Here is an 11,984-nt window from a genome sequence, read left to right on the forward strand (position 1 = left end):
TAAGAGTTCACAGGGCCAGAGCTGGCTTTCTGGGTTTTCATCCCCTTTTCCTCCAGGTATAAATGAGAATAAGCAAAGACAAACTGAGCTTGGGAAATGTGTACCCATGGGGGAAACTGGGACAGATTTTTTAGCCATTAGGGTTTTGAATCTATTGAAACAGTTCCCCGCGTGATGTGCATCTTCCATCCACTTCGAAGCATCTTCCAGCTGGGCTGTCATCCCAAGACCATGCATGACATAGTCCAAATCTTTTCTTTCCCCTAAAGCAACAAATTAAAGGCTCTTTATGAAGCTTATGCTGAGGATCCAGCTGACATTATATACCAAAGAGACATTCTATACCAAATAGTCAAGTATTGTATGCCAAATCTGGTCCATATGTTTAATTCTTTGCCCTTTTATGTTGGAAGGGGAGCTGCTGATGGGGGAAAGCTTTACCACCACCTGTGTGAGAGCAGGAATAAGGCAATAATCGCCGTCTGGAGCGAGGAAAAGCCTGGGGAGAGATAAGGCTGCTCCAGAGATGCTCAAGAATCTTATGCAGAGTTGTCATGGGCACAATGCTCTCCATAGTCATCTCCCTGACTACCTCGGTGCCGAGCGGAGGGGATGCAAGCAGTGTAGGAATGGCGTGGTTACCTTCAATGCTGCACGCTCTCTCTCAGCTGGTGTAAACAAGTGATGCTTGGGATCATCCAAGGGGTTTATCTCCAGGGATGATGGCTGGTTTATAGCCAGAGCTTGAAGGCAGCTGAGATTGCAAATGTTTTTATTTATGAAAACCTGAGATCTGCAGCATCTCCCCTAAGGTATTTCTGTGGTGGATGATCTGGGGTACAAGGGCATGATGTACTCAGATGAGGCTCGTGTTGCCTTACTCACTTTTAGCAGATGCAATGGAAAAACCCATTTTCCCACAGAATGGGCAACGGGCTCATTTCCCAGCAGGAATATTCCTGCTTCTGATCCAAGATTATGGCATGGGAATGGCCAGCCTAAGTAATAAAGCTGTGTAGGAAGTTGACTTGTGACCAGGGTGTGGAGAAGGAATCATTTTGAAACGGGTTTTTCTCCCCAGCTAGCTACTTTTTTTGTGAAAAACAGCAAAGATTATGCACAATAGGACCATCTAGCTAATACAGCCTGGAGCTGAGGTGTGCTAGCTTTAGGGGCTGAGTGGAGGTGCCAGAGCTGACAAGTCCCCTAAAGGATTTCTCCTTAATCTTATCTCCTTAACTTTTCCAAAGCAACTCCTAACACAGTGTGAATCCCACAGCTTGCAGCCTGCGTGGCGAAAGCCGGGACAATAAAAGTCATGTTAAATCCGTGCAGAGGGCTTGAATTACAAGGGAAGAAGCCCACAGGCCTTTCAGGGCTTGGGGTTCCTGTGATCTCCATGCCACCAAGAGGAAAACAACAGAGGCGTCAAGCACAGGCTGCAAAGCATTTTATCTTAGCAGTGCTCTAAGGCAGAGGAAAATGGTTTATAAGATGATGATATAAACCCTGCTATGAACCCATGTGCGGGAGCAGCACCAGAGGACAAACCCCAGCTTGGGCAATGGTGTTTTGCTCCAGCAATGGGCAGAGATATTTTTTTCTATATATAATTATTCCTAAAGCAGTTCTGGTTGAACTGCACGACTCTAACGTGTCCTTTCCCAGCAGCTCTGGCGACCTTGGCCCCTGGCTTGTTTTTCAGCGCATTTCTCAGCAAGCCCAGCGAGGCTCTAGGGAGGGAATAATGTTCAAAGTACAGAAACTGGAGGAAATTAGTTTTGCATTTACAGCAGCGAGTCAGGACCAGCTGCTTATCCTGGGCTGGGTGGACACTGGGCAAATCATTCACACCAGGCTCGGCACAAGGAGGCTTCCTGCAAGCAAAGCCCCATCTGCAGCCATTAAATAGCAAACAATAATTAGCACTAATAATACAACATAGTTTATTTTTCCCAGGGTGTTTTCTTGCCTGTATTCTGGCCTGAAACATCTTTCCCTCTGAAATATTTTTGTGGAATCAACAATCCAAGGAACTTGTCATGTTAAAAGTAGAGGAAGCTTGAACAAAGCCTCTGGGACTTGATTTCTCACAAAGCTGAGCCTGTTTGGGAGCTTGCATTATTCTGCTAAGGATTTATTAGGTCATCTGTTGCTCAAAAAAAAAAAAAGTAAATTTGATAGAATTGTGTTAACTCCTTGGCTGAGATTAAAGGAAATAAAGCTGAGAATTGGAGTCTTATTGCTTCTTCACTAATTTCTGGAGCTCTTCTGTACCAATAGCTTCAAAATGAGTATTTTGGGGACTGGGATGGGAATGAAGTTTTGAACAACTTTTCATGGCAGCTGTTTTATATCTGAGCTTTCTGAGCTGTTTTCAGGGGACGATGAGAAAAACAGATGGAAGAGGTTGTGGATCCTTTTTTTGGAGAAAAAAAGGAGATTGGAGTGCCTTGAAAAATGGGGAGGGGGAAAAAAGGGAAATGAAATAACAATAGTACAACAAAAAAATACAATAGTAAACCTGGATACTATTTTAATTCCAGAAATAGGCTGATTCTGGCAGAATTGGCTGCAAGTGCTTTTCCTGTATTTCTCCTTAGTTCCAGGAATAGAAAAGAGAGATTTATGTCTTGAAATAGGTGTTGGTGGGGAACCGCACCTGAGCTGAGCAGAGCTCCCGGCTCTCCGCCATGGACCTCACCCAGCGAGGGAGAGCCAACAATGCCACCACCATCCAGCCCTTTGAATTATTGATCTCATATATATAAATTATAGACCCTTCTCGGGGTCAGCAGGCAGAGCACGGGGAAGGTGCGCCAGGTGACATGTCTCAGGAGTTAAATTTCAAGTGAGGAGCATTTGAAAAGGGAGGTGGTTTAATCAGCACCATAAACTGGTGTTAACTTTAAGGCCTTAACTAAATGTTAAGCCTTAAAGTGCACAGAACACGGATCCCAGACAAACCGAGATAGAAATTAAAGAGCTCTGACAGAGGAGGTACCCACTTTAATTTAAAAAAAAAACACCACATCCAGGAGCTGAAAATGATTAATTTATCAAGACAGGTAATCAAGCAGAGGGAAGGTGTGTCGGCCTGAGCGAGGGGGTCCCTTTGGGGAGGGATTGGACGTTAATCATAAACCATGACCTTGCTTTGGGTGAGGAATCATTATCCAGCTACATCCTCTTTTTCTTCTTTTTTTGTTTCTTAAAAAGTAAAGTGCCTTCCAGTTGGTTTTGGACAATTTTCTGCATTATTCGTTTGGGGTTTACTATTAGCTCAGAGATGCAACTGCTCACGTTTTTAATTCATCTGCCTCCCAGGCAGGGAAAAGAGACATGGCAGTGGTGACCACGCATATTTGTAAAACACATCTATTTTGGGGTGAATTCCGCAGTTATTCATTGCTTATCTGTGTGCTTCGCTGTTATTTATTGTGACCCAGGTCCAAGAAATAACTTTAGGAAGAAAAGCCAGCTGAATTTGGCTTGTTTGTTTGCAAACCTGTATCATTTTTTTAATAGATGGATCTGCTAAATAAACATTATTACATTTATGTTTAAAGTAGATAATCCTTTTGGTCTTCTGCATCACGCAGTGGGTATTATTTTATTTAAAATCTAGTACTAATGTTGAGAAGGGCTTATAAAAATGAGGCAGACCTTTCCCTTTTAATTATCTCAGGATTTCATGACTACAAGCCTTCAGACTATACGCGGCTGGGAACAGAAGAGTCGTGGACATATTTTCTGATTGAATCCCAGGTACCAACATCACTTCTCCACACCCCTCGCTCTCCCCACCCCCACCCCCCCTCCCTCTGACCACGAAATACTCTGTTTTTAAAGCTGATCTTTGCAGGTGACACCACCGGCTTGTTTCCAGATGGGCTGAGGACATCCCTGGACATGGGGGTTCCTGCAGAAATCCTCTGGGCTTCAGCTCCCCAAATCCCTTTTGCAGTAAGCCTTTGCAATGCTGACCTCTGCAGGCAAATACTGCGTAAAACCAGCTGGCCCTAGGCAGCAATAACCTAAATAATGCATAAAAAGGGTATTTTATGCATCATCCCTGGCTGTGGGTAGCAATAGCCTTTTAATAATGCATACAAATGGGGCGCTTCTCTGTTGGTTAGCAAACAGAGAGTGTTTCAGTGAGAGAAATTCTGGGAAATCCTTGTCTGCTTGGGAAAGAGGTTGAGCTGCTAACTGCTGCGTAGATTTTGTAAATAATTTGCTAATCGGACGAAGTGCTTTGAAATCAGGGGATGTAGGCTATGAATGAAAAGCAGGCGCTTCACGCTGTAAAGCCATCGGTGCTATAAACTGGGAGTCGAAGGCCCTGCCTGGGCTTCCTTGGGAGGGGGAAAAGCCAGGAACTACCACAGAGTACCCCAAAAAACCTGCAGTTTTGCCCGAGTTCTCACTGCTAATTAAGCTTTAATTAACAGCACCCCAAGGCCCCTTCGAGGCCTCCCGCGGGAGCAGGTGGTCCGGGCTGGGCCTTCTCCCCCCTGCGGCTGCCACCCACCTGCCCCCCAGGCCTGAACGGGTTCCCTGTGGAAACCAGGGGAGATGGTGGCCGCGAAGCAAAGCAGGCGGTGGCGGGTTTGGCTGGGGAGGACTTTAATGTGGCCACTGCCCGGGGGTCCTGGGAGTGGGGAAGCGTTGTGGGGCAGTGGGCTGGCGTCCTTCCCCACGGGGTCTGCGAGGGGTACACCGGTGGTTAGCGGGAGCTGGAGGGAACCATCCCATGCGTCCTGGATCAGCCGGGCTCCAGAAGTGTCCCTGATGGGTGCTTAGCCCCCGAAAGTGGCTGAGGAAGAGACATCGGAGAGACCCGGAGCCCCGTGGCGTGTGGAGATGAGCAGCCTGTGCCTGGGAAGGATGCTCAGACGGCAAAGGACACTGAAGAAGAGACGTTCAGAGGGAGCCGGAGCCCTGCAAGGCTTGGGCACAAGTTTGATGGGGGCTCCTGGGGCGCAGGGCATGCTGCTGCGCCTGGCAGGTCCCCACCTTAGAGCTTGAGTGCCGTGACACGGGGGATGTGGAAGGGACAGGTCTCCTCTGAACCTGTAGAGCTGCAGAAGGAGGAGGAAAAAACATTGAGAGTTGAGGAGGAGCCTACACCTCCCCTCCCTGTGTCCCCCCACCCCAGGCAGCATGCCTGCCCACCCCATTGCTTACATGAGCCGGTTGCGGATGGGGCGGAAGTGTTTGGTGAGCCTGACGGCAAAGATGATGTTGGGGACGAGGAAGAAGGTGCAGCATCCCAGGCTGAACCAGAACGCGTTCTGCAAGGAGAGAGCATGGGGGTTCCTGCTGAGCTGCACAGGGAGAGACAGCCCCCAGGGTCTGGAGGGGTTTGGGGAGCCCTACGGTGGCTGGTCCCAGCAGTGTGGGGGTGTCAGGGCTGCCATTGACCTCGGCTGCCCCCCATTCTTGCTGGTTGGTGGTGGGATGTTGCACCACACAGGTCCCCACTAGACCCCCATGGAGGGACAGGGGCAGGACCCTCACCCACGGGTCAGCGATACGGTCACACAGGATCACCCGCCCATTGTCCAGGGCCGTGGCAAGTGGCTGGCACGAAGCCACGTCCTCCCTCAGCTGGAAAAGAAGTGGAGACAAGGCATTAAACCCACTGCTGGCTCGGGGGGATGCATTTTGCTGCCTCAGCTCGGCAAGGGGCTTGCATGTAGCATGCATGGGGGCTCCCAGCCCCTAAGAAACTCTCTGTAGCAAAGGTGAGCACCTACCGTCTGCCCAACCCAGTTCAGGTACTGCGTGAAGTACCGCAGCTCCTTCCTCGTGAAGCAGCCAATCTCCTGGGCAGAGGAAAGGCAGCAGGGAGGTCAAGCACCGCACTTCCCAGCCCAGCTCCAGCCCGCTCCAACCAGCTCTGGGCTAGTATGGGGCTTGGAAACAAGGGCTGGCGGCTTCAGGGGTCCCTTCCCCTCTTGAAGCGCCGTGTTCTTACTCTGTGGGAATTTTGTACCCCTCAAGGGCTAATCCAGCCCCGCTCACCTGCCGGAGGATCTGCTGGGCTTGCGCAGGCAGCTGGGCTTCCACTGAAGCCATGGTGGCCAGTGTCGTCTTCACTCGCTCCTGGGGAACCACAGGAAGGGCAGAGCATCCTTAGAGCAGCGAGCAGCAGGAGAGGTGCCCCAGGGGTGCCAGGAGCAGGGCATGCAGTGCCGCGCACGTGCCGAGCATCGAATTGGGTTTGGTTGCCGGAGGGCAGGGAAAGAGGGACCTGCCCTGAGCAGAGACACCCCCTGGCAGGGAGCGGGCAAGGAGAAACGCTGTGGGACAGCTCTGCCGGGGTCGCTGAATTGCCCTGAGTGCTGCAGTGGGATTTGTGATTTGCAGCAGCAGATCTAAGCACTAAAGGAGACCAATCCTCCCTGGACTGCATTTTTCCTGGCTCTCCCACCACCCTGTAACTGGCTTTTTGGGCCCTGGCAGGCAGGACCCATAGGGAACCACATATTTTTCAGAGCTGAAAGAAGCCATGAAAGTACCTGAAGTTGTGGTGCCAAGCGGGAGAGGAACTGGACGCTTTCCCCCAGCTTTGCCTGCGGGCAGAGAGGTGAGAAGGGTACAAAAGCCTCATTGCCCCTTTCACAGGGACATGACCGGGTGAACGGCAGCAGCACCATGAGCCGCTGGCCTGGCACAGACTCACCACCAAAGCCTCCTGCGATTGCACCGTGGAGTTTTGCATCTGCCACAGGGCCTGGGCCTCGGCGGCCAGCCGCCCCGCCACCGTGCCATTCCTCTGCAGGGGGACAGCAGGGTGAGGACATCCCCGTGGGCACGCAGGCAGCCCCTGCCACCCACCCTGCTGCTCACCTGCATTTTCTGCAGCCCCTCAAGGCTCCTTGCCAAGCCGCGGAGGCTGGTTTGCACCACGGGGTTTTTCATCTGGGGGAAGATGGAGTTGGAAGCTGCCCGAAATCCAACCGTGGAAGCTGGCCCCAGCGTGGCTGGGCTGCATCCTGCACACCACAGCAGGGACCAGATCCCCATGAGCATCCCCTTACCTCCTCCTGGAAACGCCTGTAGTCCACCTCGTCCACACCGCTGTGGGCGAAGGTCTCCAGGTCCTGCCTGCCCTCGCTGCGGAGGAGTCGCACATCGCCCAGGCGTGCCGTGAAGTCACCCAGGCGTTTTTGGAAATCAGCCGTGTACTGCAGGGGTGAGACGTGGGGAATTCTGCAGGGTTTGGGCCAGGCAGCTCCATCCCAGTAACCCCAGTAAAGCTCGTGCAGCCTCACACCATTACCAGAAGCTCTGGCTGCAGCCAGCCCTCACCTTGGGGGTTTTTAGATGCTCATCCAGGTCATAGGACCTCTCAAGCTGCAGCACCTCCCACAGCCCTGCACCGGTCTTGCACTCCCTGGAAGGCAAAGGGACGTGGATGGCATGACCTTGAATTAGCCCTCTGATATATAGGGGCAGAGGTGGGCTCCTGCGGCACCCACCGGTACGTGGCACTGAGGTTGGAGTCCCTCCTGAGGTTGAGCTGGCGGGTGAGGTTCATGGATGGAGGCAGGTTCCCGGGGGTGTCGACAAACTGGGCCAAATGGGAGGAAAAAGAGGGTTAGGGTCTGGCACAGGCATTCCAAGTAATGATTTTGGGGGTGCTCTGCCCTCACAGGTGCATCCTGGGGTACCCTATCCCAGCCAGAGCTAATCTTGCCTTTAATCGTATGATCCCCATTGCAGAGCCTCGCCTGGCGGCATTCAGAGGGAAAGCAGTGAACGCCCTGTGCAGGGCCCTGCCTGTGTGTGCACGGCCACAGGACAAACCCTGATCCCATTTCCAACCCTGATGCCGTTCCCAACCCTGCTCCCAGTCCTGTCGCAGCATGACGCTGGCCCCAGGCACGCCAGGGATCCCCAGACAACTGGAGGACGGGGATGCTGCAGGTAGGAGCATCGTTGCCTTGAGCAAATGAACAGCACAAGGGCAATTCCTTGCTGCTGATGCAAGTCCAAGGACCTAATCCTAAACTTAATCTTCTGGTTTAGGATGGGGTTTTTTTGGATGGTTTTAGGGGCAGGGCGTAGAGCGTTTGGAGGAATTTTGTACGCGCAAGCAGAGATTTATGGGGCGAAGGGGTGGATGCATGGCCACCCACCTTATAGATCTCCTGGTTGACCCAATTCCTGCAAACCAGCGTCTGGATGTTGCCCCCAACCAGGAAGGTGGTGAAAACCAGGAGGATGAGGAGCCAGGAGAACAGGAAAGCCAGGCCCACGCCGCTGAAAGAGGGAGAGGAGGCTCTGGCGGCTGCTTTGCAGACCCGAGCGGGCAGAAAGGCTTGTGGGGACCTGCCTGGCCAGCTGCAGCCCCGCAGCTCCCTCCCGCGCCCGGGCATGCCGGCCTGCCTGGGAAGGGCCCGGGGGAGTGGGGTGTGCCGGGCAGCGGGGCCGGGACACGGGAGCCGCCAGCTCCCAGGGAGGAGCAGCTTCTCCCAAACCCGCTGGCGCAGGCGGCGGCTTCAAAAGCCTTTTGCTCAGCTGGCTCCAGGTCCCTCCCTTGGCTTTGCCCCTCTGCTTTTGTGGGGGTGTGAGATGGCAACAGCCCCCCCAGCACCCACAGGGATGCTTACACCAGGAGAAGCTTGGCTCCAGCTTCTCCTCGGCACTCGTAGTCGCTCGGGTCCTCCCGTTTGGAGAGACCGTACACCCCCAGGGCCATCCCTGTCACGTTGCAGGCAAGGATGAGGAGGACGATAGAGCACAGCACCGTGCCCGCGATCCACCTGAGGAAAGAGCAGCAGGGCATAGGGGCAGAGATATGGGGCTGATGCACCGCTGGGGCTCAGATGGGGGCTCAGCACCCATCTCTGCTGCACCCCCTGCACCCCTTCATGCTCCCCCGTGTCACCTGTACTGCTCGAAGCGCTCCACCTCCCGGAGGTACGGCTGGCTTCTGTCCTCCGCCTTCACCAGGGCTTCGCTGACGGGCCTGGTGTAGTCGGGGAGGGGGAAGCTGTTGGCAATGGACTGCACCTTCTCCGTCACGCGGGCCATCTCATCTCGCAGATCTGCGGGTCCAAGGCCGTGCTGGAGTGGGGGATGGTCTCCACATCCCACCCTGTGTCCCCAAATTGGGGTTTGCCCCATGGAGGGTGTCCCCGCTCGGTCCGGCCATCCCACTCACCCTGGATGACCTGTGCCATCCTCTCCACAGCCAGCTCTGGGATGGAGTTGAAGGTGCCATTGCCCTGTGAGGAAACATGGGGTGTTGAGTGGTTTGGCCGGGGCTGCCCACAAGCGCCAGACGCCCCCACTGCACCCTGACACCCCCCCAACCTGGCGAATCATCTCTGCAAAGTCACTTCGGGGCAGACCAGCCAGAGCCTTCAAAACCTTCTCCACCGATGGCACCTTGGGGTAGAAGAAGCAACCCATGAGCCTCAGGGCTGCCCGAGGGGTGGGTGGTGGAGGGGGGTCCAGCACCCCATCCCACCTTGCTGTAGTCGGCACCCAGCTCCAGGCTCTGTGCCCTGCCCAGGATGCTGGCGCAGGAGGTGCAGCGCGGGTCGTCCAGCAGCGTGACCACACGCCGCCGCCGTTCCTGCAGCGCCGGCTCCAGCTCGGCCCGCGCCGACGCCAGCGCCCGCACCGTCTTGTCGAGAATCTGTAAATGGTGCAGCGAGGTCTGTAGGTCTTAAAGAGAAAGCCCAGGGCTAGTTCATGCTGCTCTGCTCGGCTGCCCCGGCTCTCCGGCGAGGCTTCGGCACCGGCCTCGGGGAGAGCCGCGCTCGACCATACCTCCAGCCCTGTCCTGCAGGTCCGCCAGCGCCGCGTAGGTCATCGCCTTCAGCTGCGCGTGGATGGAGAGCCCCACGCTCCGGCTGAGCCCTGCAAGGCATTGGGCACCCCCTCAGCATCTCATCGCAGTGGGAAGCACGGGATGGGGCCTGGCAGTGCCTGCACAGTCCTTACCACCCAGATCCGAGAGTATCTGCTGTCGGGGGACCTCGAACTGGTCTACCACCATCTGCACCCCCTGCCAGGAGAAACGAGCCGGTTGGCTGGGGGTGGCAGCTGCCGGGAGGGGAGGAGGCCCCGCATTGCCATTCAAAATACATTTTTAATGCAGCCACGCCACCTCCTCTCGCCTCCCAGACTACTCCATGAGGGAAACACAGCCATCTGTGGGCGGCATCGCACACCGGGGGAGGCAACTTGGGGACCCACCTGGGGGACATTGGCGATGTGCTGCCGCAGGGTGCGCAGTGTGGCCGGCACGGCCCCCAGCCCCGGCTCCATCTGCCCCTTCACCCGCTGGCTGGTGATGAAGGCGCAGATGACGCTGGTCCTGCTGGGGACAAGCAGGCGGTGACGGGGCTGCCTCCCAGCGCCGTCCCCATGGGACACAGTTCCCCCCACCCTGGGGCGAGGGGGACTCACAGGATGACGAGGGAGGTGAGGGACAGGCATGTCAGCAGGCAGCGGCGGCGGCAGCCCAGTGAGCGCCGGTGGGCACGCAGGCGGCCCCCGCACCGCCGGCGGCTCCGGCAGTAGCAGAAGCACATCCCGGCCACCGGCATGGCCACAGTGAAGAGCAGAGCCACCACGGCACAGACAACGTAGCCCAGCTCATACTGCACCACCTACATGGTGGGAGAGCCCGGTCAGCACCGATGCACCCAGCTTTTGGGGTGCCCCATCCCAGGTGGGTGCCATCCCCGTGGGATGCCCTGCCCCACATCCTGGCTCACCTGCGAGGTCTGCACCGAGCTGGGGTCGTTCAGGGCCGCTCTGAGCAGCTCTGCAATAGAAGCCGCGGCACTGGTACAAGAGGTTCCGCCCAGTGCACCCCCAACCCTCCCTGGGCAGCAGGGCCAGGACAGAGGCAGCACCCCCCTCCACGAAGCGGCTCAGACCCCAGAGCAACTCAGGGCATGGGGGTGGCAGCCAGCAATACCCCAGTGGTCCCGGCACCCATGGCAGTGGGGTCCAGGCTCCCCGGCTCAGGGCTCACCTGTGGGCAGGGGGTTTTGCTGGATGAGGTCCAGGCAGCGCCGGACGAGGCCGTAGAGGGGATCGAGTGAGCTGGGTACCCGGTGCAGCGCTGGCACCCGAATCTCAGCGTGCGTGTCGGTGAAACGGAGGACGCCGCCGGGGCCGGCGAGATGGCATTGCTGGGTGCCGGCAGGACGCAGCAGCGCCCAAGCCAGCAGCAACCCGGCTGCTCGCATGGCTTCAGCAGCGAGGAGGGTGCCGGGGGCTCCGTCAGCCAGAGAGCAGGCAGAGGAGCATGCCCGGCCCTGGATGGCTCTCTCCGCCTCAGCTTGCTGCTCCAGGAAACCTGCCTGACGGGTCGGCCGCCGCGCAAAGCCCAGACGCTGCTGTGGCTTGTTCCCCCAACCGGCTCCCCGGGGCAGCTGGGCTTGGCGGGGCCATGTGGAGGCGTCTCCCAAACCATCCCAGGCCTGTTTCACAACCCCCAGCATCCCTGAGTCACCGCCGCGGGGTCCCCACGGTCAAGGCTGTTCCCAGCAAGGGTGGCAAAGCCCCTCCAGGGTTTTGAGGAGAGGGCCATGTGGCGGTGAGCCCACTGTCCTCAGGCTGGAGGGTGCTCATCCCCACCACAGCCACCTTGGAAGGAGGGATCTGTCATTTGGGCATCACTCGGGGGGGCGGAAATGTCCTTGTGGGTGGATCCGTGCTGAATCACCCTTTGCAAAGCATCCCAAGCCCTGAGGCATGCGAAGGGCTGGGAGGGAGAAGGAGAAGCAGGGGGAACACACGGAGGTGGACGGTGAGCCCCAGCCAGCAATGCCTGCTCGCTGGCCAAGTGTGAGATGAGTTTTCTGGGCTCAGCTGGTCCCTGCCTCACACCCCGAGGCTGCCCAGGCTCCTTCCCAGGGCCAGATCCTGCTCACCAGCATGGGCCAAGCACTAATTACAGGGTTGGCTGGAAATGAGGGAAGTTCAACCTGATTTCCCTGGTGCGG

The 11,984-nt window shown here is 56.3% G+C and overlaps 1 protein-coding gene across 2 annotated transcripts; it reads right to left on the reverse strand.

The window, feature by feature from the left end:
• Window positions 1-3,508: 3,508 nt before the first annotated feature.
• Window positions 3,509-11,340, reverse strand: PROM2 (prominin 2). 2 transcript variants are annotated; one of them, XM_075074510.1, is made up of 24 exons: window positions 11,009-11,325; window positions 10,746-10,795; window positions 10,435-10,637; window positions 10,222-10,342; window positions 9,967-10,030; window positions 9,793-9,882; window positions 9,488-9,687; window positions 9,331-9,405; window positions 9,179-9,242; window positions 8,903-9,062; window positions 8,625-8,777; window positions 8,151-8,274; window positions 7,491-7,582; window positions 7,321-7,405; window positions 7,050-7,196; window positions 6,859-6,930; window positions 6,692-6,784; window positions 6,528-6,581; window positions 6,031-6,111; window positions 5,763-5,831; window positions 5,524-5,613; window positions 5,191-5,297; window positions 5,020-5,084; window positions 3,658-4,911 (listed from the first exon to the last, which is right to left on the reverse strand). In XM_075074510.1, the coding sequence occupies exons 1-23, from the start codon at window positions 11,223-11,225 to the stop codon at window positions 5,021-5,023; spliced, it is 2,475 nt and encodes an 824-aa protein (XP_074930611.1). In that variant the 5' UTR covers window positions 11,226-11,325; the 3' UTR covers window positions 3,658-4,911; window position 5,020. The 2 variants fall into 2 exon arrangements, with proteins under 2 accessions (XP_074930610.1, XP_074930611.1); XM_075074509.1 differs by having other exon boundaries at window positions 3,509-5,084; window positions 11,009-11,340.
• Window positions 11,341-11,984: the final 644 nt, after the last annotated feature.

This window comes from Phalacrocorax aristotelis, chromosome 24 (assembly GCF_949628215.1).
Source record: "Phalacrocorax aristotelis chromosome 24, bGulAri2.1, whole genome shotgun sequence".
Classification (NCBI taxonomy): Eukaryota; Metazoa; Chordata; class Aves; order Suliformes; family Phalacrocoracidae; genus Phalacrocorax; species Phalacrocorax aristotelis.

Coding starts and splice junctions, on each gene's coding strand:
- PROM2 (XM_075074509.1), bottom strand. CDS start 11,225: ATGCGAGCAGCCGGGTTGCTGCTGGCTTGGGCGCTGCTGCGTCCTGCC. Junction 8,778..8,902: donor GAGCGCTTCGAGCAGTACAG/GTGACACGGGGG, acceptor CTCTTTCCTCAG/GTGGATCGCGGGCACGGTGC. Junction 7,406..7,490: donor AACCTCAGTGCCACGTACCG/GTGGGTGCCGCA, acceptor TTTGCCTTCCAG/GGAGTGCAAGACCGGTGCAG.